This window comes from Rhipicephalus microplus, chromosome 3 (assembly GCF_043290135.1).
Source record: "Rhipicephalus microplus isolate Deutch F79 chromosome 3, USDA_Rmic, whole genome shotgun sequence".
Taxonomy (NCBI): domain Eukaryota; kingdom Metazoa; phylum Arthropoda; class Arachnida; order Ixodida; family Ixodidae; genus Rhipicephalus; species Rhipicephalus microplus.
In genome coordinates, this window is record NC_134702.1 from 16,164,589 (window position 1) to 16,183,414 (window position 18,826).

Sequence of the window (18,826 nt, forward strand, 5' to 3'; positions counted from 1 at the left end):
CGGAGAGAGTGCTCGCTGCGGTGAGGTGCCGGAGACCCTGTTAGCGGAGGAGTCAATGAAGGAGGCTTTTCAGAGAAGGCCGAGTGAACGGTGGGGAGGGGGTTAGGGTCTGGGGTTTGGGCGCGAGCGCGCCGAAGAAGGTCCGCAATCGGGGGTGGAGGAGGCCAGAAGCTCTGCGCATAGAAAGCAACAAGGTGGGCCAGCTACGGAGAAGAGAAAGAAAAGCTTGGATCGATCGAAGTCACCTGACCGGAGAGCCGCATCGAAGCTCGTAGTCTTTGGAGACCACGGTAGTGGAGGGTGGACCAACTGCGGCGTGAAAGCACACCCTTCGCACCCTTCCGCCGACGTCGCGTCACCTTCCCTTCCGCTCTATCTGTCGGCATTGCGCTTGCTTGACGCTGCGCCCGGCTGCGTCTACCAGCGATGTAAGAAAGAAAGAAAACGAACGAAGGAGGTGACTGGATTTGGAGATTATAAGATTGTGCCTTAAGCCCCGCTGAAACGACTACGTGGACAGTGCGGTGAGACCGACGGTCTATATAGCTGGCGTACCATATGCAAACCACTTGATCGCCGGTCCGCTGAAGTAATGAATTTTTATGTGTTTTCTTTCCTTTTTTTTCTTGAGAAAGCTCAAATGAAAGGCAGGAAGGCTAACAAGAAGAAAACTATCGGGTTCACTAACCTCCACTGGGGAATGGAAGGGTTAAGCAGGAACAAAAAAAATTAATAAAGGGCAGAACGACACAAAGATTTAATTACATGAAGGAAAGAAACGCACTCTCTCGAAATTCTGATATAATGTGTCGGAGCGAGGAGCTTGATTTCAGGCCAATGCGCCAAATATCTGAAGGCGTGTTTCCCTGGCAGTGACAGAGTAGAGGATTAGTCGTCGGCACGAAGTGACCAAACTCCATGTCACTCACAGACAGCGTTAGAACATATTGCGTACTGAGCCGCTGATGAAGAAGCCCAACGCTCTTGAGAGGCTCATTCGCTGCTCATCATCATGATTTATAGAACCGCGATGCTGCGAAATTTTGTTCGCAGACGCGCAGTACCGTGCACTACACGATGCAGCTGTATATACTCCATACTGGCTGCCACTGTATATTGGTGTACTGTACGGTACTGTAGTGTACTGTAATGTACTGTACTGTAATGCACTGTACTGCAGTGACACTAGCTTGGTTACCTGTGCCACTATGGCTGCATTCTGTTGAAAGCAGAATGCAAAAATATGTTATGCAGACCTGAAGATCAAATCTATCTATCTATCTATCTATCTATCTATCTATCTATCTATCTATCTATCTATCTATCGAAACCTTCAATTATATGACAGACAACTACAGCCGACGCAAACATTGGTGCTCAGCGTTACCGTTTTCTCGCGCAACTTTTATATTTATGCATGTACAATGTCACACTGCATATGCGATACAGTATTTATATTTATGTATTTTAGATTTAAGCCTTAGGTAATGGTAGATGAGTCTGGACTATTTAGCACTCAAATAAATACTAAACAGAACAGACAAGCTTAATCATCTACCTTTCGAATCACTCTCCGCCTGTATGTCATCTCCAATAGTAATCTAACGATTTTACTCATAAGACAGAAAGTGCAGCGACAGTGTAATTAAAGATTAAAAAATTAATGCTTTGCTCCGAGAGAGAGCTGCAAGTTCTGAGGAAACGGGGCTGTGTTATAGCAAATATAAGGCCCTTAATTGCAGTCGGTACGTTTTTTTATTGTCTTGAATGCTTCACACTGTCCTTCGCTTGCCCTTTCGTGGTTATGTCGTTGTCGGAACGTTTTGTCTCTGGCACCGAAATATTAAATGCCGGGTGTCTGCCTGAATCGCCATAACCAAAGCAACACGGTTACATAGTCGAGCAGACGTTAACTTCCATGTAATCCCAAATGAAGTTTTTTTTTTTCTGTTTTACTTTCCGTCTGCTTTTTTTTCTTGTTTATATTCACCGATAAAAGTTGTGCAGGAAGGATAAAAAGCGTCTGGCCTCGGCTTCTGCATTACCTAAATTGGAAGAGGTCTTAAGGCGCAGCAACGGCGGCAAAATAATTTAACGAGACATGACTGCGATGAAAAACAAGAAGTAAAAAAAACAACAAAGCGCTTGTGTTCTTCGGCACTCGGAATGAGAACACCGTGATTAAGGTGGTTAAGATAGGCTGGCGACAGTTCTTTGTTCTCAATAATTACATAAAGATTTTTTTTTGGCAGGCGTTGTTGTTCTCAGAACCATTATTTATTTCTCCTTACAAAACTGAAGAGAATTGACAGCTGAAGCGGGTGGCTGGTGTCTGTTGAATCTGTGCAGCGTCATCGTCGTACTTGCAGCCCTTTTCCTTAGGCTTTTCAAGCGTGGATGAAAAGGCTGCAAGTTCTGACCCGGTGTCTGTCTGCAACTTTAAAACCGCTTGCTTAATCAATCATTTAATTACTTAATTTTGTCAAAAAACAATTTATTCAGTCAATCTGCCCTATAATCAGTGAGTCGGAAAAATCTACGCTTTTGTAGTTTACCGTGGAATATTCTAAGGAGCCTTAATTACACCTCTACGAGGAAAGAAGTGGTTGGCAAATGCAGAGGAGGAATAAAAACACAATTAAAATATTGAACTAAAAAAAAGCAGAAATAGGGCAGATATAATATAAGACGAGAAAATCAAGATTCGTTTACTACACATGCAATTCAGCCATAGTGACTTTTAAAGGTCACATAGATTATCCCTCCTAAGTGAATCCCAGAATTGAGTTGGAGTGGGTTTAAGGAACATCGTTTATTTTATTTAGACATGGTCAAATACTGCCATAAACCTTAGTTGCGTAGTCTTTTCGTTTCATGGTTGTTGGCACGTGTTTTCCTGTGTTCCTATCCACGCAAAGCAATAAAGACTTAGAGCCGACGTACAGTACGGAGGGCTGAACAAATGTGTGAATAGTTGTCGGTGCGTATGTGCCCCTGCCTTTATATACAGCAGGTATGTGGTGCTTTGCGTTACTATCCGGGTAAGCTCTCGTCAGCGAATAGCTGCGTGTTACCTAGAGGAAAGGAAAGGAAACAAGGAGACAGTGGAGGTATTGTATTTGAAAAAGTGATAATATAGTCACAAAGAAATTTCATGATGACGCAAACACTTATCTATGAGAATGATATGACACAAACACGAAAGCCGACACAGACTCACAGGACGCTATTGGTTTTTTTCAAGTTGTTTATTAATACGAAAGTGATTTATGCGGATGTTCACCAAGACTTCAGCAATGTATTTCCGTCACGGATATGACGTTATTAAAATGGACGCTAACGGTCGAGAGAAAAAAGAAGCTTCGCTGCCGTCGATTGAATCTTCGATCTATCATGCCGCGACAAGTGCCCGGTGACCTAAACACAAAGCTACCGACGCAGACGCACGATACACCACGAACACGCTTTATATCTTTCACGCGTTCTGTGTTGGGGGGGAGGGGGGGGCTGCCGTCTGTTAGCGGGCAAGGGAAGCAATCTGGCATAACACTTAGTATAGCGCTAATAAAGAACGATTCGATGACGATGCTTATGAAGCATAGCCGCTGAGATTGAGAATCTTGGAGGCAATGATTGAATAATTTCGCCAACAGCGAAAAACATTGGCCGCACTAGCATCGCGGAGTCTCCCTTGACGCAGGTGCGTTATTCGCCTTTCGCTTAGTGGTTGCCTGGGATGATAGCTTGTTGTCGGAGTAGTGCAGCCTCAAAGTGCACCACTAGTTCATCTCCACCACCTATTGTTTTGAGTGTGATTGCACCGACTAATGAAAAATGGGTGCTGCAGAAAGGCAACGATGTTGACCTGAAACATTCTGAAACACAAGTATTTCCCTGTGCCAGACATGTACCTGCAAAGTAAGTGCTATATATACCCCACGCTTACTCAATGCCGTATGCGTAAGAAAATAGTAAACTTATTAGGTCTATGTATCCTTCGCGATCATGGTACACCACGCTACATCACCCGAAGTTGTGTAGTACTTGAACACTGGTTGATCAGCATTGGCAATGAAGAAATAATAGGCCAAAATGAATTAACAGGCTAGTATATATATATAGGTTACTACCCATGGCCCCGCCGTGGTGGTCTAGTGACTAAGGTACTCGGCTACTGACCCGCAGGTCGCGGGTTCAAACCCCGGCTGCGGCGGCTGCATTTCCGATGGAGGAGGAAATGTCGTAGGCCCGTGTGCTCAGATTTGGGTGCACGTGAAAGAATTTAGGTGGTCAAAATTTCCGGAGTCCTCCACTACGGCGTCTCTCATAATCATATGGTGATTTTGGGACGTTAAACCCCACAAATCAATCATCAATTAGGTTACTACCCATGGGTGGTAGCGGTTAGGGTAGTAACAGTTACTAAATGCTTGTAGTAACAGCAAAAGTAGTAACTGCTACCACCCTCGCCGTTACAAACTGTGCTTACTACCAGGGTTGTGTAACATATATGTGACAAACTATTACTACCCCAAAGTTAGCAAGTACTGCTACCTTTTTTTTCTAAAAGTGTGTTCCTTAATTTTTCCTGTCTGAATAAAAGTTTGCAATTTGTGTCATACTGAGAATGATTACCTATGCAACTTTCCAGAAACAATGCTTGAAAGTTGCCTAGAAAGAAAATGACCTTGAGGCCACGTTTTTGACGTCTACTCTAGTGATGTTACCCTTTTTCGAGGGATTCTAGTTATTTCAAGCCATTATCCTCTCCTGAACATTTGTTATTTGGGTTTCTAACAGACAGTGTTAATTAATCCTTGAAAATTTACACGCATAACCTCGAACACCCTTGAAAACTCCTGAATTTTCGTCATGTAAATGAGCTTGAACTCTGAACACGAGACAAACAGTTTTTTTTTCTGTCTATTTAACGTGTCTGGTAAGCATGCGTATCAGCCAGTGGCCTCTAACAACTCCGATGTCTTTCGCTGTCCGGTGGCGCGCGCAGGTGTAACCATTTTGCTGTCCCTGACGGTATTCATGCTCCAGCTCGCCGAGACCATGCCTCCGACGTCCGATGCTGTCTCCATAATAGGTGCGCCGGGTTACACCCCGACCCCTGCATGTTCGTCGCGGCGGGTCTCTGCCGCACTCTGGTTGATTGGTGGTGATGGTGGTTGTGCTTGTACCATTCGTGTCTAGTTTACTGACGGATGATGTCTCTTTCGGTGCAATGTATTGTCTGTCTACAGTGCAACCATGTCGCTCGTTCATCTTGTTGGTGATCTCTTGTGTAGTGCTTGTGATGTAAGTTTCTACTTTAGTGGACTGTGATTTGTTTTTGTTTTCTTTCTTGCCTGCTATCGGAGTTGGTCATTGTTATGCGCACTGGTTCACAGAGTTAAAGTAGAGCTTAAGTTGTTACTGCTTGTGACTTGAATGTTGAAAAGTCACCTGTATAAGTGCTCAATATGTATGGCGAAACAAAATGTGGGGCGAAGATGTGTTGGTTCATGATAACTGAAGGGGGCGGGCAGGGGGTATATACGTGGCATACAAGAAAATGAGACACGGCACGTCGTCTAGCGTCTTTCTTTTCTTGTGGGCCGTGTATACCTCTCCACTACCAGTTTACCATGAACAATATAAACGGTCACCGCGGAAAAGATTACCGCAATCAATGATCGGCCAGAACTGTCGCTCGTGCTAATCTTTTTAATAACATTTTTCTCATTTTTCTGTGGTCACTACTTTCCAAAAGCTAGCTCTATATCAGTGCTCTTTTTTTAAAAAGAATCTAGCAGTATAGAAGGAAAATATTATAATCTTAGTATATTATTACATGTTATATCAAAGTAAACAAAATAACCTCTTGCGTATGGACACATCCCAAACATGTTCTCGGCATAAATTTTCTCGAGGTGTCAAATTTACAAGGTGTAGCATTTGGGTGAGGGCACTGTAGCGCTCACGCGCTCTTAACTGTCCCAGTTGAAAAAAAAAAAGCAAGCTTGTAGGAAGGACATGTGCTGTGCGTTCAACTCGACCAAGGTTTCTGCGAAAAAGAACGGCATCGACTAGGAACTGCCAAGGAAGCTGCCGACGTCGTCAACCGGAGAAGGTGGTAAGCTGTTCGCTGAATGGAGTTCTCCATGGAGTGGTACGTCTCCAAACGTGACCCCTGGTGAAGTTCATAGCAGCGTGCTTAAAAAAGGCGCAACACTTTTTTTTTCTTTCTGCTCGCAGGCGTCACCATTCTGCTCTCGTTGATCGTCTTCATGCTGCTCATTTGCGAAAAAATTCCCGTCACTTCAGACGCTCTGCCTCTCATAGGTGCGGACCCCGTGAAGTGAGGTCGATGACGTTACAAAAAAAAGCCCTTTCATTTGGTCATGGTTGTTCCTAAAAAAATATTGAGGAATATCGAGAGCGGAAGGCAGTGACAGAGCGAGGACCGATGTAAACTGTAATAAACCCTCGACTCCTACACCTAGTAATAGCCCGTCATATGTAACGAGCCATCAAGTAGCAAGTCGTTTTTTGTCACGGGATTGGTCCACGCCAGTGCGAAAAGTCGAATCTGGTATCGGCTCTTTGAAAAATAGCGGGCTCTTTTTGCCTATACCCTCAGTGTAGAATTGTGTTAAGGTACAGTCCAAGGTTGGTACGCACGTTATTAGTACAAACCTTCTTTACACCAAGGCAAGTTTCAGCTCATGAAATCCTCAGCGTCAGAGACTGATGTACAGACGCAGTCACGCATTATTTGATTTCTCAGGCAAAGTTCACGACCATTTGCTTCCGTCATATTTTCTTCTATGTCTAGAAATATAGCTCTGTCATGCCCGCAGAAGCAGCAATATGTTTGCTGCATTCAATTATAAAATAGTTTATCAGCCCGTGCGTCGAACTATGGGAGAGTTAGATTCTCATGAGCGTATTCATAGATAGCTGGGACCATAAGCTTACGCGGGGTCTCTTTCCCGAGGGGCGAAGGTTCACCACAGCGCCCCCCTTCCGCCCCCTCCCTGCCATTCCACCAATTAGGTCAAAACATGGGTTCGGCTTTTCACCCCCGCCCCTCTTAGGTATCTTAAGATGGGTGGCCACCCCATGAGCCCCCCACCCCTTCCCCAGGGTGCACGCCTAAGGCTGGAACCCTCTTACAGACTGCGTAGTAAACGACTGTTGCTACTGCTTACGTAGTTCAACGCTTGATAACATGTACATGCAAATTCTTTAATACCGTCAGGGCGACAAGCCTGAAATTCGATATACCCTGTTACGAGACCGGTGCTTTAGGCCCTCGCATTGTCCTTGTCTTCCGCTCCGTCAACCGTGCTCCACTCACGATCCCGTTGTGTCCACGCTGCTGTGAAGCATGGCCTCCACTGTGGCCCTCCTCGCTCATGAGTGACTCCCCCTCACCCTGCCTCTGCCACACTCTGCACTCGTGCGCTCTAAATCCAAGTGGAGCTCTAAAGCGACGATGCCAGTTTAAAAAAAAAATTGCCGGGATGGCATCGCGAACACACTCGTTGCGGACCGAGTCTGGTTCTTCGTAACAGCTCTGAGTGCATGGGTGAACTCATTTGCACCTGATAGCTCCAAGTTACCTGACCCGAATTGGAACGTCGCTTTTCCGTTTCAGTGTATATCGCCATCAAAACAAAACGTGATAGCCGAGGAGCCCGTGGTAAAAACTCTGTTGCGATAGTTTGACATCGCCGTGGGCACGTCGTGTGACGTCATACCACCCACATACAGATTCAACAAAAGGCAAGCTTAATCATAGCCTTCTATAAGCATCGCTATTTCGCCGGTGTCAGTAGTTAGCCCGAGTCACTGAGGGGCGAGTGACCAACCCTCAGCCGCTTCACCCTTCTTCCAATTTTACCAGCATAACTATTGCACCAGTTAAGAGTCGACAACGTTGTGCAGGTTTGTTGATAGCGTCAGAGGTGTATTTAGTCACGTCACGTGACCCAGCACACCCGATGTGCAAATAAACTCTCCCGTTTCGAAACACCTAGTGTATTTATGAAAGAAATAAGTTTATATTTAAAGGCTCATTTTCTTTGTCGTAAACAGTATTAAACGGTTCAGAAGCCGGCCAATTCAATGAGTCTGCAGTTCCAATGCCTAAACATGCCATGGTCAGTACTTACGAAGGCAGCAAACTAAATATTTACGCTTTTCACGCTTGTCGTCTTACTAGTGTCACTCTCTTGCTGAGAGACCCATACGAGGTGCAAGTTTACAATTATTGGTCGCAAGAGTTAAGCTGATATGCAGCGTGCCACGCGCAGCTCTCGAGCGGCCGTCCTAGTCGGCGCATGATTTTCTGTAAAATAAACTCAACTACAGTGCTCATCATTACAACCTCAAGCCTCGTTTCATCGATATGACGAATGGCTATTAGCGCCGCTTTGAGAACGTATATACGAACAGGCAGGATCGTCTCACCAGAGTACATGCCGTCCGTCAACAGGTGCGTTGTCTTTGTAGTATAACGTAACAAACTCCTCGACTCGCCAAACGCCAGTGGTCTTCGTGACATTTAGTTATGACTTCGCGCGTAATCTGATTCCAAACTCCATTGCACTATTCTTGACTACAGTTCGTTCAGTTGGATATGTACCTAGAATACAATACCACAAAAACAACTGCGAAATCCTGTAAAGCGTACTGTAAAATTTAGGTACATGACAGAGCAGTCTACTCTTCGGTAAAAATAGATAAGTTATTAATCTTTTTTTGCCAATGACAATTCCAATGACGCACTATTCAGTTAGCTAGCTACGCGGTACGCCAAGCATACTTATCTATGCGATTGCACCACAACCTCACGCGTCTGGGTAACTCTAACCCGCAGATCAAACCTGCCACTTTCGTCTGATGGATAATATAGCTCACAGTTTTAGAGCTTAAATACTAAGTTCATGCGGCAACTATGCACGTGTTTCGAAAAGACTGCGTAGAACGAAATGTACTACAGCAATTGCAACAAAATAAGTATGCCATCCCATTCAGTGAGGTGGACTACAAATTGTCAAAAATTGAGATCATGCTCAGAGATGCAATTTGTTTTGAGAAGCAAGAAGACGTTGAACGAGGACAGCAACCGGCGTGGAAAGTGCGACAGAGAGCTCAAAATCTGCTCGTTTCTTTTACCACGATTTTGGAGATTTCAGCATTCTTAAAACATCTTTTTTTTTCTCCTCGCCTTCCGCTGCTTGGAATATATTGTGTAAGCTTTTTTTTTTTCTGGTAGGCTTAAAAAGGCTTTTCAAAAGTTTTCAACGTGATTCGCTCTAACAATACATGCGCTCTTGTAGACACGCCGTTGAAGCAGATAGAAAAGAAAAAAATGCTGTTGCGTTCACCGTGGAGATCAAAAAGCATTCGCGCTACGTCGTTGATCAACGCCATGCAAATGCGAAAAAATAGTCGAAGCCCGCATAGAAATTTCCGCGCAGAATTTGCAAATTGCCGTGAGTTATGGCTGCCTCATTCTTCGCCGAGGCGGAAACAGAGGTAATAATGCCGTAAAAACGGAACGCGCCAAACCAAACCGACAGGAGCAGGACGCCTCGAAAGCAAGATAAACAGCGACGTGAAGAGATTGAGCGACAATGTGAGTGTAATTAAGAATCACCATATCGGCACAAATGCTGTGGCAAATGATATATGAGAGTGGGAAGCGCGTGGCATAAATCTCGTCGATGCTTGAACGACCTAAACCGACGTTTGGATGCGGGTGGCTGCATGCTGCTTTCGCGATGGCTGCCAGTGGCAGTGTGATTCCCGTCTCAGATATTGCGTTTCGACGCTGTGCTGAATGCGAATTCTCGTGGGAACAGATAACACACATCGTTTAGTGTTCCCAGAGAAATGTGGACCGCAGCGCGCACCAAAGAAAAAAGAAGGAAGGTGTATAGCTGAAGGTGCGCGCCAAGCTGAAAACATGTCCGCTCTATGTGTGCACAGATGCAGCTAACATTTCTCGTACCACGCACTTCTCAGGCATCCGGCAACCAAAGAGATTGAAAAAAGAAAAAAAGCTTTAGTGGAAGCTGTGGCAATGCCTTACCGAAGTCATCGCTTGCCCACTTTTAATCTCGGAAGCATGTTCTTTTCGGGTGGTTCCCACTTGGATATCTGCTGGTTTAACGAAGTTACGGTAAATTATGGGTTAAACGTAATATATAATATCGTTGCTTCTCACGAAAGCAACTTAAATAGAACAGTAGCGATGACTCGATGTTCAATGGAATTCAGGAAGACCTAGAGGTTCTATGATGATGTCAATAACACAGACACAAACTGAGCAGTAGGAGGAAACCCTTTTCTTCGCTAAGCGCTCTGTCTTGCCCCTTCTAGAATGGCGACTGGCAGCGCCGTCCTAGCTGGGTATGGCTTCCCTCTTGGGGCATAAATTTCACTTCAGCATTTTTTTTAACTCCTTAGTGGTAACAAGCGGCTATGTCATAGAAGAATAGTGATGTGCTCGCAACAGATGCACAATACCGCCAATATCTTTACCACTCAGACGAATATACAGCCATGGTAGAGGACTGAAGTCAAGCTTACGATAAAGGCATGACTTCCTTTTATATTGTCTATTTATGAGGTTTTCATGTCGCACTATCAAAGCTGATAGTGTACGGCTAAACAGCAGAGTCTTAATAGGCAACGATTTGGAATTTCAGGTCTTGAGTACAAGTACAGGTCTGAACGTCGTTCAGTGCTCGTAGTTTTTAGTTCGCACTCAAGCGGTGCCATGATTAAACGTGTCTTAAAACCGATGCGCAGCATGACTGTTCCGGCCTGTCTGTGGTGCATGGTTTGTTCACTTGTTTGTGGCTTTGTTCTTGCCAGTTCGCACGTGGTGTTCACCAGAAATGTGGATGCTGGGTCGGTAAGAGTTGAAAACAGGGTTGTCGTAGCATGAAGTTCTTTGGTGGATGTTGCCTGAATGCTACAATTTTTTCTCATGGTTAAAGTATAATTAAACATAGCATTGATGGGAATACGAAAGTCGATGTTCACATGTGACTTAAATGATGCTAAGTCATTTTCCTGAAGTGAATGATGGCATGCCATGTGTGAATCCATGGCACATGCTTGCTTGGTGTGCATCTTCGAACCGTCTCCTTGATGACGCTGAGCATGCTTGCACGCTTGACTGTATTCTCTGTCGTAACACACGTTTAGTGTACCTACATGTTGATAAGTATAAACCATACTTTGCATGCTGTATTTATTTGTATACTGCCATTTAGCGTCCTGTCATGACCAATACGCCGCTTTCGAATTCCCTCTCCCTCCTATTTTCAGGAACTTATTTTGCCTGCATCATGATCATGGTTGCCTTTTCGGTGGTCATGACCGTGGTGGTCCTGAACTATCATCACAGAAATCAAGAGACGACCGAAATGCCTGCTTTGGTGAGTACACTATCTTCGTTTCCTGATATTAGCGGCATTATCATTACATCTTGCTCTTGCTGTGTATGTTGTAACGCACAGCTATTTGAACTCTACAACACCATAATGTGAGGTACTAGCTTTAAGTGCGCCACTGTATACGTGATCTCTCGTTGCACGGGAGGTCTCGGTAAATATGTTCTTGGCGGTGACTTGTTTCGGCGTTGCGTGACGTGTGACCTTCTTTGGAGCGCTACAAGCAAAGCTAAACGTATATTACGTCATCATGCATTAAATTAGCAGTGACGTTGTCCTTAGTCGAGACATTCCCAGCCGATGGGGACACATCCTTGTGTTCTCTAGTGCTCGCGAAGCGGAACTGGCTGAATTTTTAAGTGCGGTACACTTTAGCAGGCCAGGCTACCTGTTTAGTTCCCCTATATTATGTATTTAAGTCACAACCGACTAGCCCGAATCCCAGTTCTAGCCTCGATTCAACTCGGAAATTCTTCGTTGCAGATTCGCACGGTGTTCCTGGTGTGGCTCCCGTGGCTTCTGCGCATGGAGCCTCCGGGCCAGAAGGCGAACAGGCGCAGCCTCTTCCTCAACAGCAAGATGAAAGAGCTCGAGCTGAAGGAGCGCTCATCGCGGAGTCTGCTGGCCAACGTGCTGGACATCGACGACGACTTCCGCACGGCCAACAGCGCCGCCGCCGCCGCCGACTGCCACGGGTCTCGGACCCCGTTCCTGGGCGGTGGCGGCGGGGCGTCCACGGTGCACGCTTGCGTCCACTCGTCGCGTGAACTGAACTTGATCTTGCGCGAGCTGCGCTTCATCACGAGCCGCATGCGCAAGGACGAGCAAGAGCGGGAGGTCGTTGGCGAGTGGAAGTTCGCGGCCATGGTCGTCGACCGCTGCTGCCTCATCATCTTCTCCCTGTTCACCATCATCTCCACCTGCGCCTGCCTCTTCTCGGCGCCCCATCTGGTCGCCTAGCGCACCCTGCTTCTAGGACAGCACTTTCACCGCCACCAGCTTCCTCCACCGGCGGCCTTCCTCTCGGAGAGCTTGTTCGCTACGTTCTTTTGCGCAAGCCCTGCTTGTTAGAGCGCGGCTTCCGAGATTGGTTGCTGGAGCCAATCTCGAAGGCCACAATCTCATTGCGCGGGCTCGTGCGGCAGAACGTGGCTCGTGAAGAATTCCAGGTGACGCCCTTGGTGCAACATTTCGTGAAGTCCTGTCCACGTCCCCATGCCATCGCGTGCGAAGAGATGCAGCGCGAAACACGTACGACGCGAAGACTTCGTACCGCACTGACCCTTACTGTGGGGAGGAGGAAGACACGTGGAGGTCGCAGGAGCTAGTTTTTTTTTTTTTATGTCTCAACTCATGTGCCAATCATGAGCCGCCACTTGTGCGAAAGCGTTGGACCATCTCGGAGGATCTGGTAGCACCGTCCGAAGCTGGTGCCTTGGACGTCGCTTTCACTCTATATAGGATAAAATAACTGCACGTATGGCTGCCAAACTGTTTGAAGGGTCAAGCGGACTTGTCAACCGAACCCAACGAAGGAAGTAAAGCACCGGATCTTCCCTCTACGAGCTTCGTGATTGTGAGATGCCCGCCATGATGCGACGCCTCTCGTTACTTGCCTGTCCACCGTCATGGACGGCTCGTCGGAGTTGGATAAGCCATGCGCGCAACGCCATCTTGCCAGTCCTCTCTTTCTTCGGTGAATGGTGCGTATGAGTAAAAAAAAAAAATAGGGACAATTTTGTGTGCTAGGCTGCATAAACTTGTCTGTGAGCGCGTACATGCCAAAACAGAGACCATCGTAGGACTGCGTATTGTTTCCACAGTGTTCGTTTACCTGTTGTCCTGCTCGAAGTGGCTGTTCTAAATTACCAAGGCGGACTTCTCTAATCATAGACCAGTTGTTCCGTGTCTAGCCATTTGCCACCGTGAACACCGTAGCATGATTTGGCAATACCCGTTTGGGCAAGGTCCGTTTGGGCTTCGCGAAATGGGAGCACATGGAGTGTACTTTTGGCCCTGTTCCCAGCGTCTACAATGTGCCCGTGACTGTTTAAAGCACGGTATCTCTCCATGGTGTTAGCTCACTGTAGACGTTTCGGTGCTTCGAAAAATAGTTTTCCGGTGATCGCCAACGGGTCGAGAGCTTTAGCTTCTAAAATTCTGCAATGCACTGAGATGCACAGAAATGTCGAAGAAAGCGTGCTGCCGGCTAATGCCAATAATGTTGAAAATAATAACCATGTTATAAAAGTCGCGCGTGTTTATATCAGCTACCTCGACGGCTGATGTTGTCTTGTTAGCAAGTTAAGCAGTTACAAAAAAGGAAGTTTGTTTTACGCCTTACTGCGATATAACTATAGTATAAGATGGGATGCACCTAAGATCGACTACTTTTATAATACTGCAGACCAAGTAAAAAAAAAAGAAGGTGCTCATTCAGCGCGCTACTTCAGAATAGCATAGAAAAAGCTTGAAGTGATCTCAATCAAACAGTCGTTATGATTTGCTTTTCTTTGAAATATTATTCGGCGATGCGTTGACTGCAATTATTTACTTATTTTTTTAATTCTTGTCTCTGACCTTTTACACACATTATAGTGTAGGAAACGGTAGAGCTCTGCGTTTAAGTTATCACGAATCTAGGTTTAACAATATAGCTCGGCGGAGGCTCTTGATCTTAACAGCAGTGTGTGTACTATTAAAGGCTGCTGTCGGGTACATACAGGCGTTATTTATAAACGTTGACGGTGAATTTTTCACGTCATTCCTAAATATTCAGGGTACGCACACTTATTCCGCAGGAGTGCAACAACATATCAGCGGCGCCATATTTTAATATGGCGTCACGTTCAACGTTCATGATTAATAATCTGAAAGAAATGGCATTGACCAAAATATGCGACAACACGCGCCTAAACTCCGGACATCGCTTCTTCGGCTTCCTTAGTGCTCGATTCGGTATGCTTCATTTGACCTAGATTCTGTGTGATGGTCTCACGGAGTTCTCATCGCATTTTTTTGGGGGGGGGTGGGGGGGGGGATCCGTGTATGAAAAATAAATGAGCCAATTAGGGTGGGTATGGTGTTATGGATGGAGGCGCGTCGTCTGATAGACGGGTCAATGAATCTAAATTGTCGTTATGGGTCGTCGGCTAAGATATCGTCGAATGCAAACACATAGTAATTCGTGGAGCAGAACTAATCGTCCGCTGCACTCTAGAAAAGAAAACGAAAGCCCCCTTCTCTTTGTTTTCGCCACATGTGTAGCTATCGCACGCATACTTATTTTCAAAGAAACACATTAGCCCTCTTCTGGAGAGCCATGCGTCCAACGACTCTCCTAAACAGAGTTAACGGGCCTCTTTAGAGAGAGTTGTGTATGTTAGATCCATATACGTGGTTAGGGAAGGGCAAAGGAATATATCCTCTTGCCTCCCTAGAGCGTCCGGTTAATTTTGCGATGAGAAAAGCTATCAAAGCACGAGCTAATTATAGTATCTGGAATCTCACGCGTTGGAAGAATGACACGTGACACGAATTTGGGGGGGGGGGAGGGGGTGTCTTTCAAAAGGACAGATGTGTATAGCTCAGTGGGAATAGTGATGAGAATAGCTAAAACAATAGTACTCAAATTGTTTTGTGAGATATAAATGTTACAGTTCTCTGGTGAAGAATGGAGGATAGCTTTCACAAAGATGCAACTAAGGCGGACAAAACTGCTTTGTTTCCTGTGGTTAGCTTGTTCGCGCATACATTTTCTTCGCGCATACGTTAGCTTGTTCGCGCATATATTTCTAGGTACTCTCGAGTACTGCGTCAATCAGAGTGCATCCCTCACGACGTTCATACAGGAGTCTAAGACAGGGAAGATTCGTCTTCCCGCCATTCGTGGCAATTTTGATCCTAAAACCTTGAACTTAACCTGCACCGCGGTAACCTTAAAACGCAACGAAATCGATCCCATCATTCAGCGTTCAATAGATACATGGCAGCTTTGCGGAATAAGCAACGCTCGGTGCGGAGATACAATGCATAAAACCGCGCCTAATGTAGACTCCTATTTGCTCCAGTGAGTTACATGCACGGTCGCTAGATCGCTTGCCTAAAGAGTATACCTACGCTGATCTCAAGTATTCCTGGTGTTTCTATAGGCATCTTCGTGGCAGTATGCTGTATCATAGCGACCGAGTTTCCTGTTGCACGACTAACACAAGAATTAGTATGTGGGTTCGCTTTTAAGGTGGCTGGCTATTCACCACGAGGTCGTTTTAAGAATGAAGACAGCGTCCACAGGAAGGCTATGAATTGTGCATGTGTACAACGTGTGTAGCCCTATATGACAACATACACGTAATCACGTTTCTGTGGGTTGACATCATCAATGCTTCTGTGATACAACGTTGTGTTGTTCCATGTGCGCGCCCGATAAACGACGTTTGTTCGTCGTTTCCCACGCGCCCTTCCCTTGGGAAAATGACTTGCGCCCACTCTACGCGTGAGCCGGTCTTGTCCTCTCTGATGCCTGTTTCCGTGTTCATTCCCAACACCGTGTTTAAATCACGTGACGCCATACGAGACAGCTATATTGCAGTGTGACATCTTCATGTAATGGTCACGTCGACGGCGTTCAGGTCTGTTTTTTTTTTTCTTCTGTGTGATGAACTACTACAAGAAGCAGCGATGAATGTGCCATCTCTGAATTCCACGGTAGCGTACTGATCATTCATCCGTTGCTGTGCACCAAGCGCTTGCCATCTAATCTCGCCTTAGTTAGTGAATTCCACCTTTCTTGTCTTGATCCCGATACCAGATCTACTGACGTCATTTTGATGTGCGAGACATGTTTTCGCTTGTCGTGATTTTGTTCAACGTTTTCTGTGAAGCGCCTGCTCGATTTTCTTTCCCTTCGCCAGTGGTTGAAACTCATCGCTTCCTCATCAAGTTGGAGACCAAGACTCTGTAGACTACGAAAAGGTTGAAGTCACGTGCTGTACATACGTTGAGAAGCTGTGTAACACTAGTCTATAACATATATATGAACGTTAAGCCAAATTTTTGAGAATTTCTATATGTAGCCCAACCTTCCAAACACTCCAGTTGATATTTCTTGTCATGTTAAAAGCACTTTGCTTTTTTTTTCTTCTCAGCCCTTGCACCTGTGCGTAACACCTGCTCGTTGACAGCAGTATCTTCAAGATGTCAAGAAGTAGGGAAGAGAAAGGGGACAAGGACGTAAAGAGACTTGAATGTACTGAGCTGGAATCATTGAGCACTTGGTCGAAGCGAAGCAAACTGAGGAAACGGCGCCGGGCTCTCATGTGCCGCACGCGAGCGTTGGGATGACTAAGTTGAACAACCTAAAAAAAATGGCAGCTCCACCCACAGCGGTCATGTCACAAAGAATTTGCTCAATTGCATGTGTTAAGAAAAAGTGTTTCACGATCCAGTGTTGATGGTACTCTAGTATGGGAGAGCAGTGAGACGTCCCACTCCAGTAGCCTTTTGTGTTTAGAAGGTGGTAACAATTTTGAGCACTCGGTACTCTACTTTGGGAGAGCCAAAAGCCGTCCCGCGGGCCTCACATTTCGTGTGAGGCCCACGGACGGCTTCATTTCGTTTTCACAATTCACATTTCGTCCCGTGGGCCTCACTACATTTTGCGACGTCAATCACATCTATAGAGCTTTCAAGATATTTGACTTTCTCTTACAGATACATATTTGTATCGCTGGTTTTAGGTTGGAAACTCGAAAATTCTGGTTGATTTTGTCAGAGAATCTTACATCCACCCTCAGCCAAATCTAACGCTCAAGTATAGCTTTAAATTCTTTATATTCATGGTATTCACATCAACTGTAAGAAAAAAAGGAATTACGGTTCGAGCGGGAACCAGCTGGCATGATTGTTTTTCATTGCTTAATAGGCGGCGCGTCGTGGCGCTGTGGGTGGAGCTGACGTTTTGTCCTTACGCATAACCACATGTACGTGCTACAGCGCGTCAGCGCGTGGAGTTCTCTTCCTATTCGCGTCATTTCATTTAGCTGTGCAGATAGAGGTCAAGCAACTACACGTAGCATCGCGCCCTCTCCCTCCATAGGAACGTGACGCGACACCTAGTCTACACGCCACGCGTGGACGTGATTGATTGATTGATATGTGGGGTTTAACGTCCCAAAACATGTGGACGTGTCATAATGGGTACGTGTGGTAAGGGCTTTAAGTTGTAACCGAGTCTAACTGCAAGCACACACTCACCGCGAACACAAACAGCTGCATCAACGAAGCACACCAACGTAGTAAATGGAGCGACTAAATGTGCATGTGATCTAGTATGTATCCTCAAAAGTGGCGCCAGTTATTACAGTGCTTACTCTCACTTTTAGTTATAGCTAGTAGGCACATCGTTATGGGCCCCAGTTTTTGCCTAAATGTCTCGCGTCGTCTCTGTCGATTCACTGAGGGGCGTGCGTGAACGAAATAACCGACTCTCGCAGCGAACAACTTCTGTTTAGTTTCATCAATCTTTGCAAATACTGCTCCTCTACCCTGCTTGTAAATCGCACGTCTCTCTCTCTCTTGTCTTCGTTCTCTCTCTCTCTGTCTTCATTGTCGCTCAGAGCAGCCTCGGACCTCAACGTATTTTCTCCTTGTCGTCTATACAAGCCACTCATTTTATGCCGACAGGCTTCGCCATCTCGAACACTGGGCTGTCAACGTGCAAGTAATCTTTCTGTTCAGGACTCAACAAGTTAGCGTTAATCAGTTCCTCTCTTTCTGCCGTACGTTGTGTTCTTCGCCTTAAGTTGGTATTCCCGAGAATTTCGGTTTACACACTATTCTGCGATCTACCTTACTGCTGTGTATGCGCTTTTTCTAAATCTTCAATCCTCCTTTGCCACAGAGGAAGATATAAAATTGTGTTGTTGTTGACTTGCAGGCCTCTCGTCTTTCTCTTGATGTTCACGACAGAATGTGACGTTAAGCTGGTAAACGAGCTACCACCACCAGGCAACAGTATATCTAATAATGATTAAAAAAGATTACATTTAAATAAAAAAGTCTGGACATCTTGACAGTTGGACGACATTCAAAGCAATAGACTAAACCAACGTACCACTTGTTTTATCGGTGCTTATTTGCCTGATCAGCTTGTAACCAGCTTGCGATGCTTTTTACACTATAAACCACACAACGAAACCCAAGAGGTCAACTATTTACAGCCTTACAACGCTCACGACAAAATCATCACGGTCTTCCCACAGCTTTCCCGTTCTTGAAACTCGCGCCCTTCCATGTCGACGGCCCAGTGTTCGCAGACGATGGCGGCGTCCGCCGAAGTACCCCCGGTGTCTGCGACCTCG

General features: G+C 45.7%; 1 protein-coding gene across 2 annotated transcripts in view; it reads left to right on the forward strand.

The window, feature by feature from the left end:
• The window catches only part of LOC142803606 (neuronal acetylcholine receptor subunit alpha-7-like), a 51,245-nt gene extending 37,528 nt beyond the window's left edge, over positions 1–13,717 (forward strand). The window contains exons 4-6 of one of the 2 annotated variants that reach the window (XM_075888956.1): positions 5,009–5,095; positions 11,341–11,450; positions 11,949–13,717. In XM_075888956.1, coding sequence (XP_075745071.1) covers positions 5,009–5,095; positions 11,341–11,450; positions 11,949–12,425 — 674 coding nt within the window. In that variant the 3' untranslated portion in view covers positions 12,426–13,717. The remainder of the gene's footprint in view (positions 1–5,008; positions 5,096–11,340; positions 11,451–11,948) is intronic. The other variant, XM_075888957.1, reaches the window with a different exon arrangement.
• Positions 13,718–18,826: the final 5,109 nt, after the last annotated feature.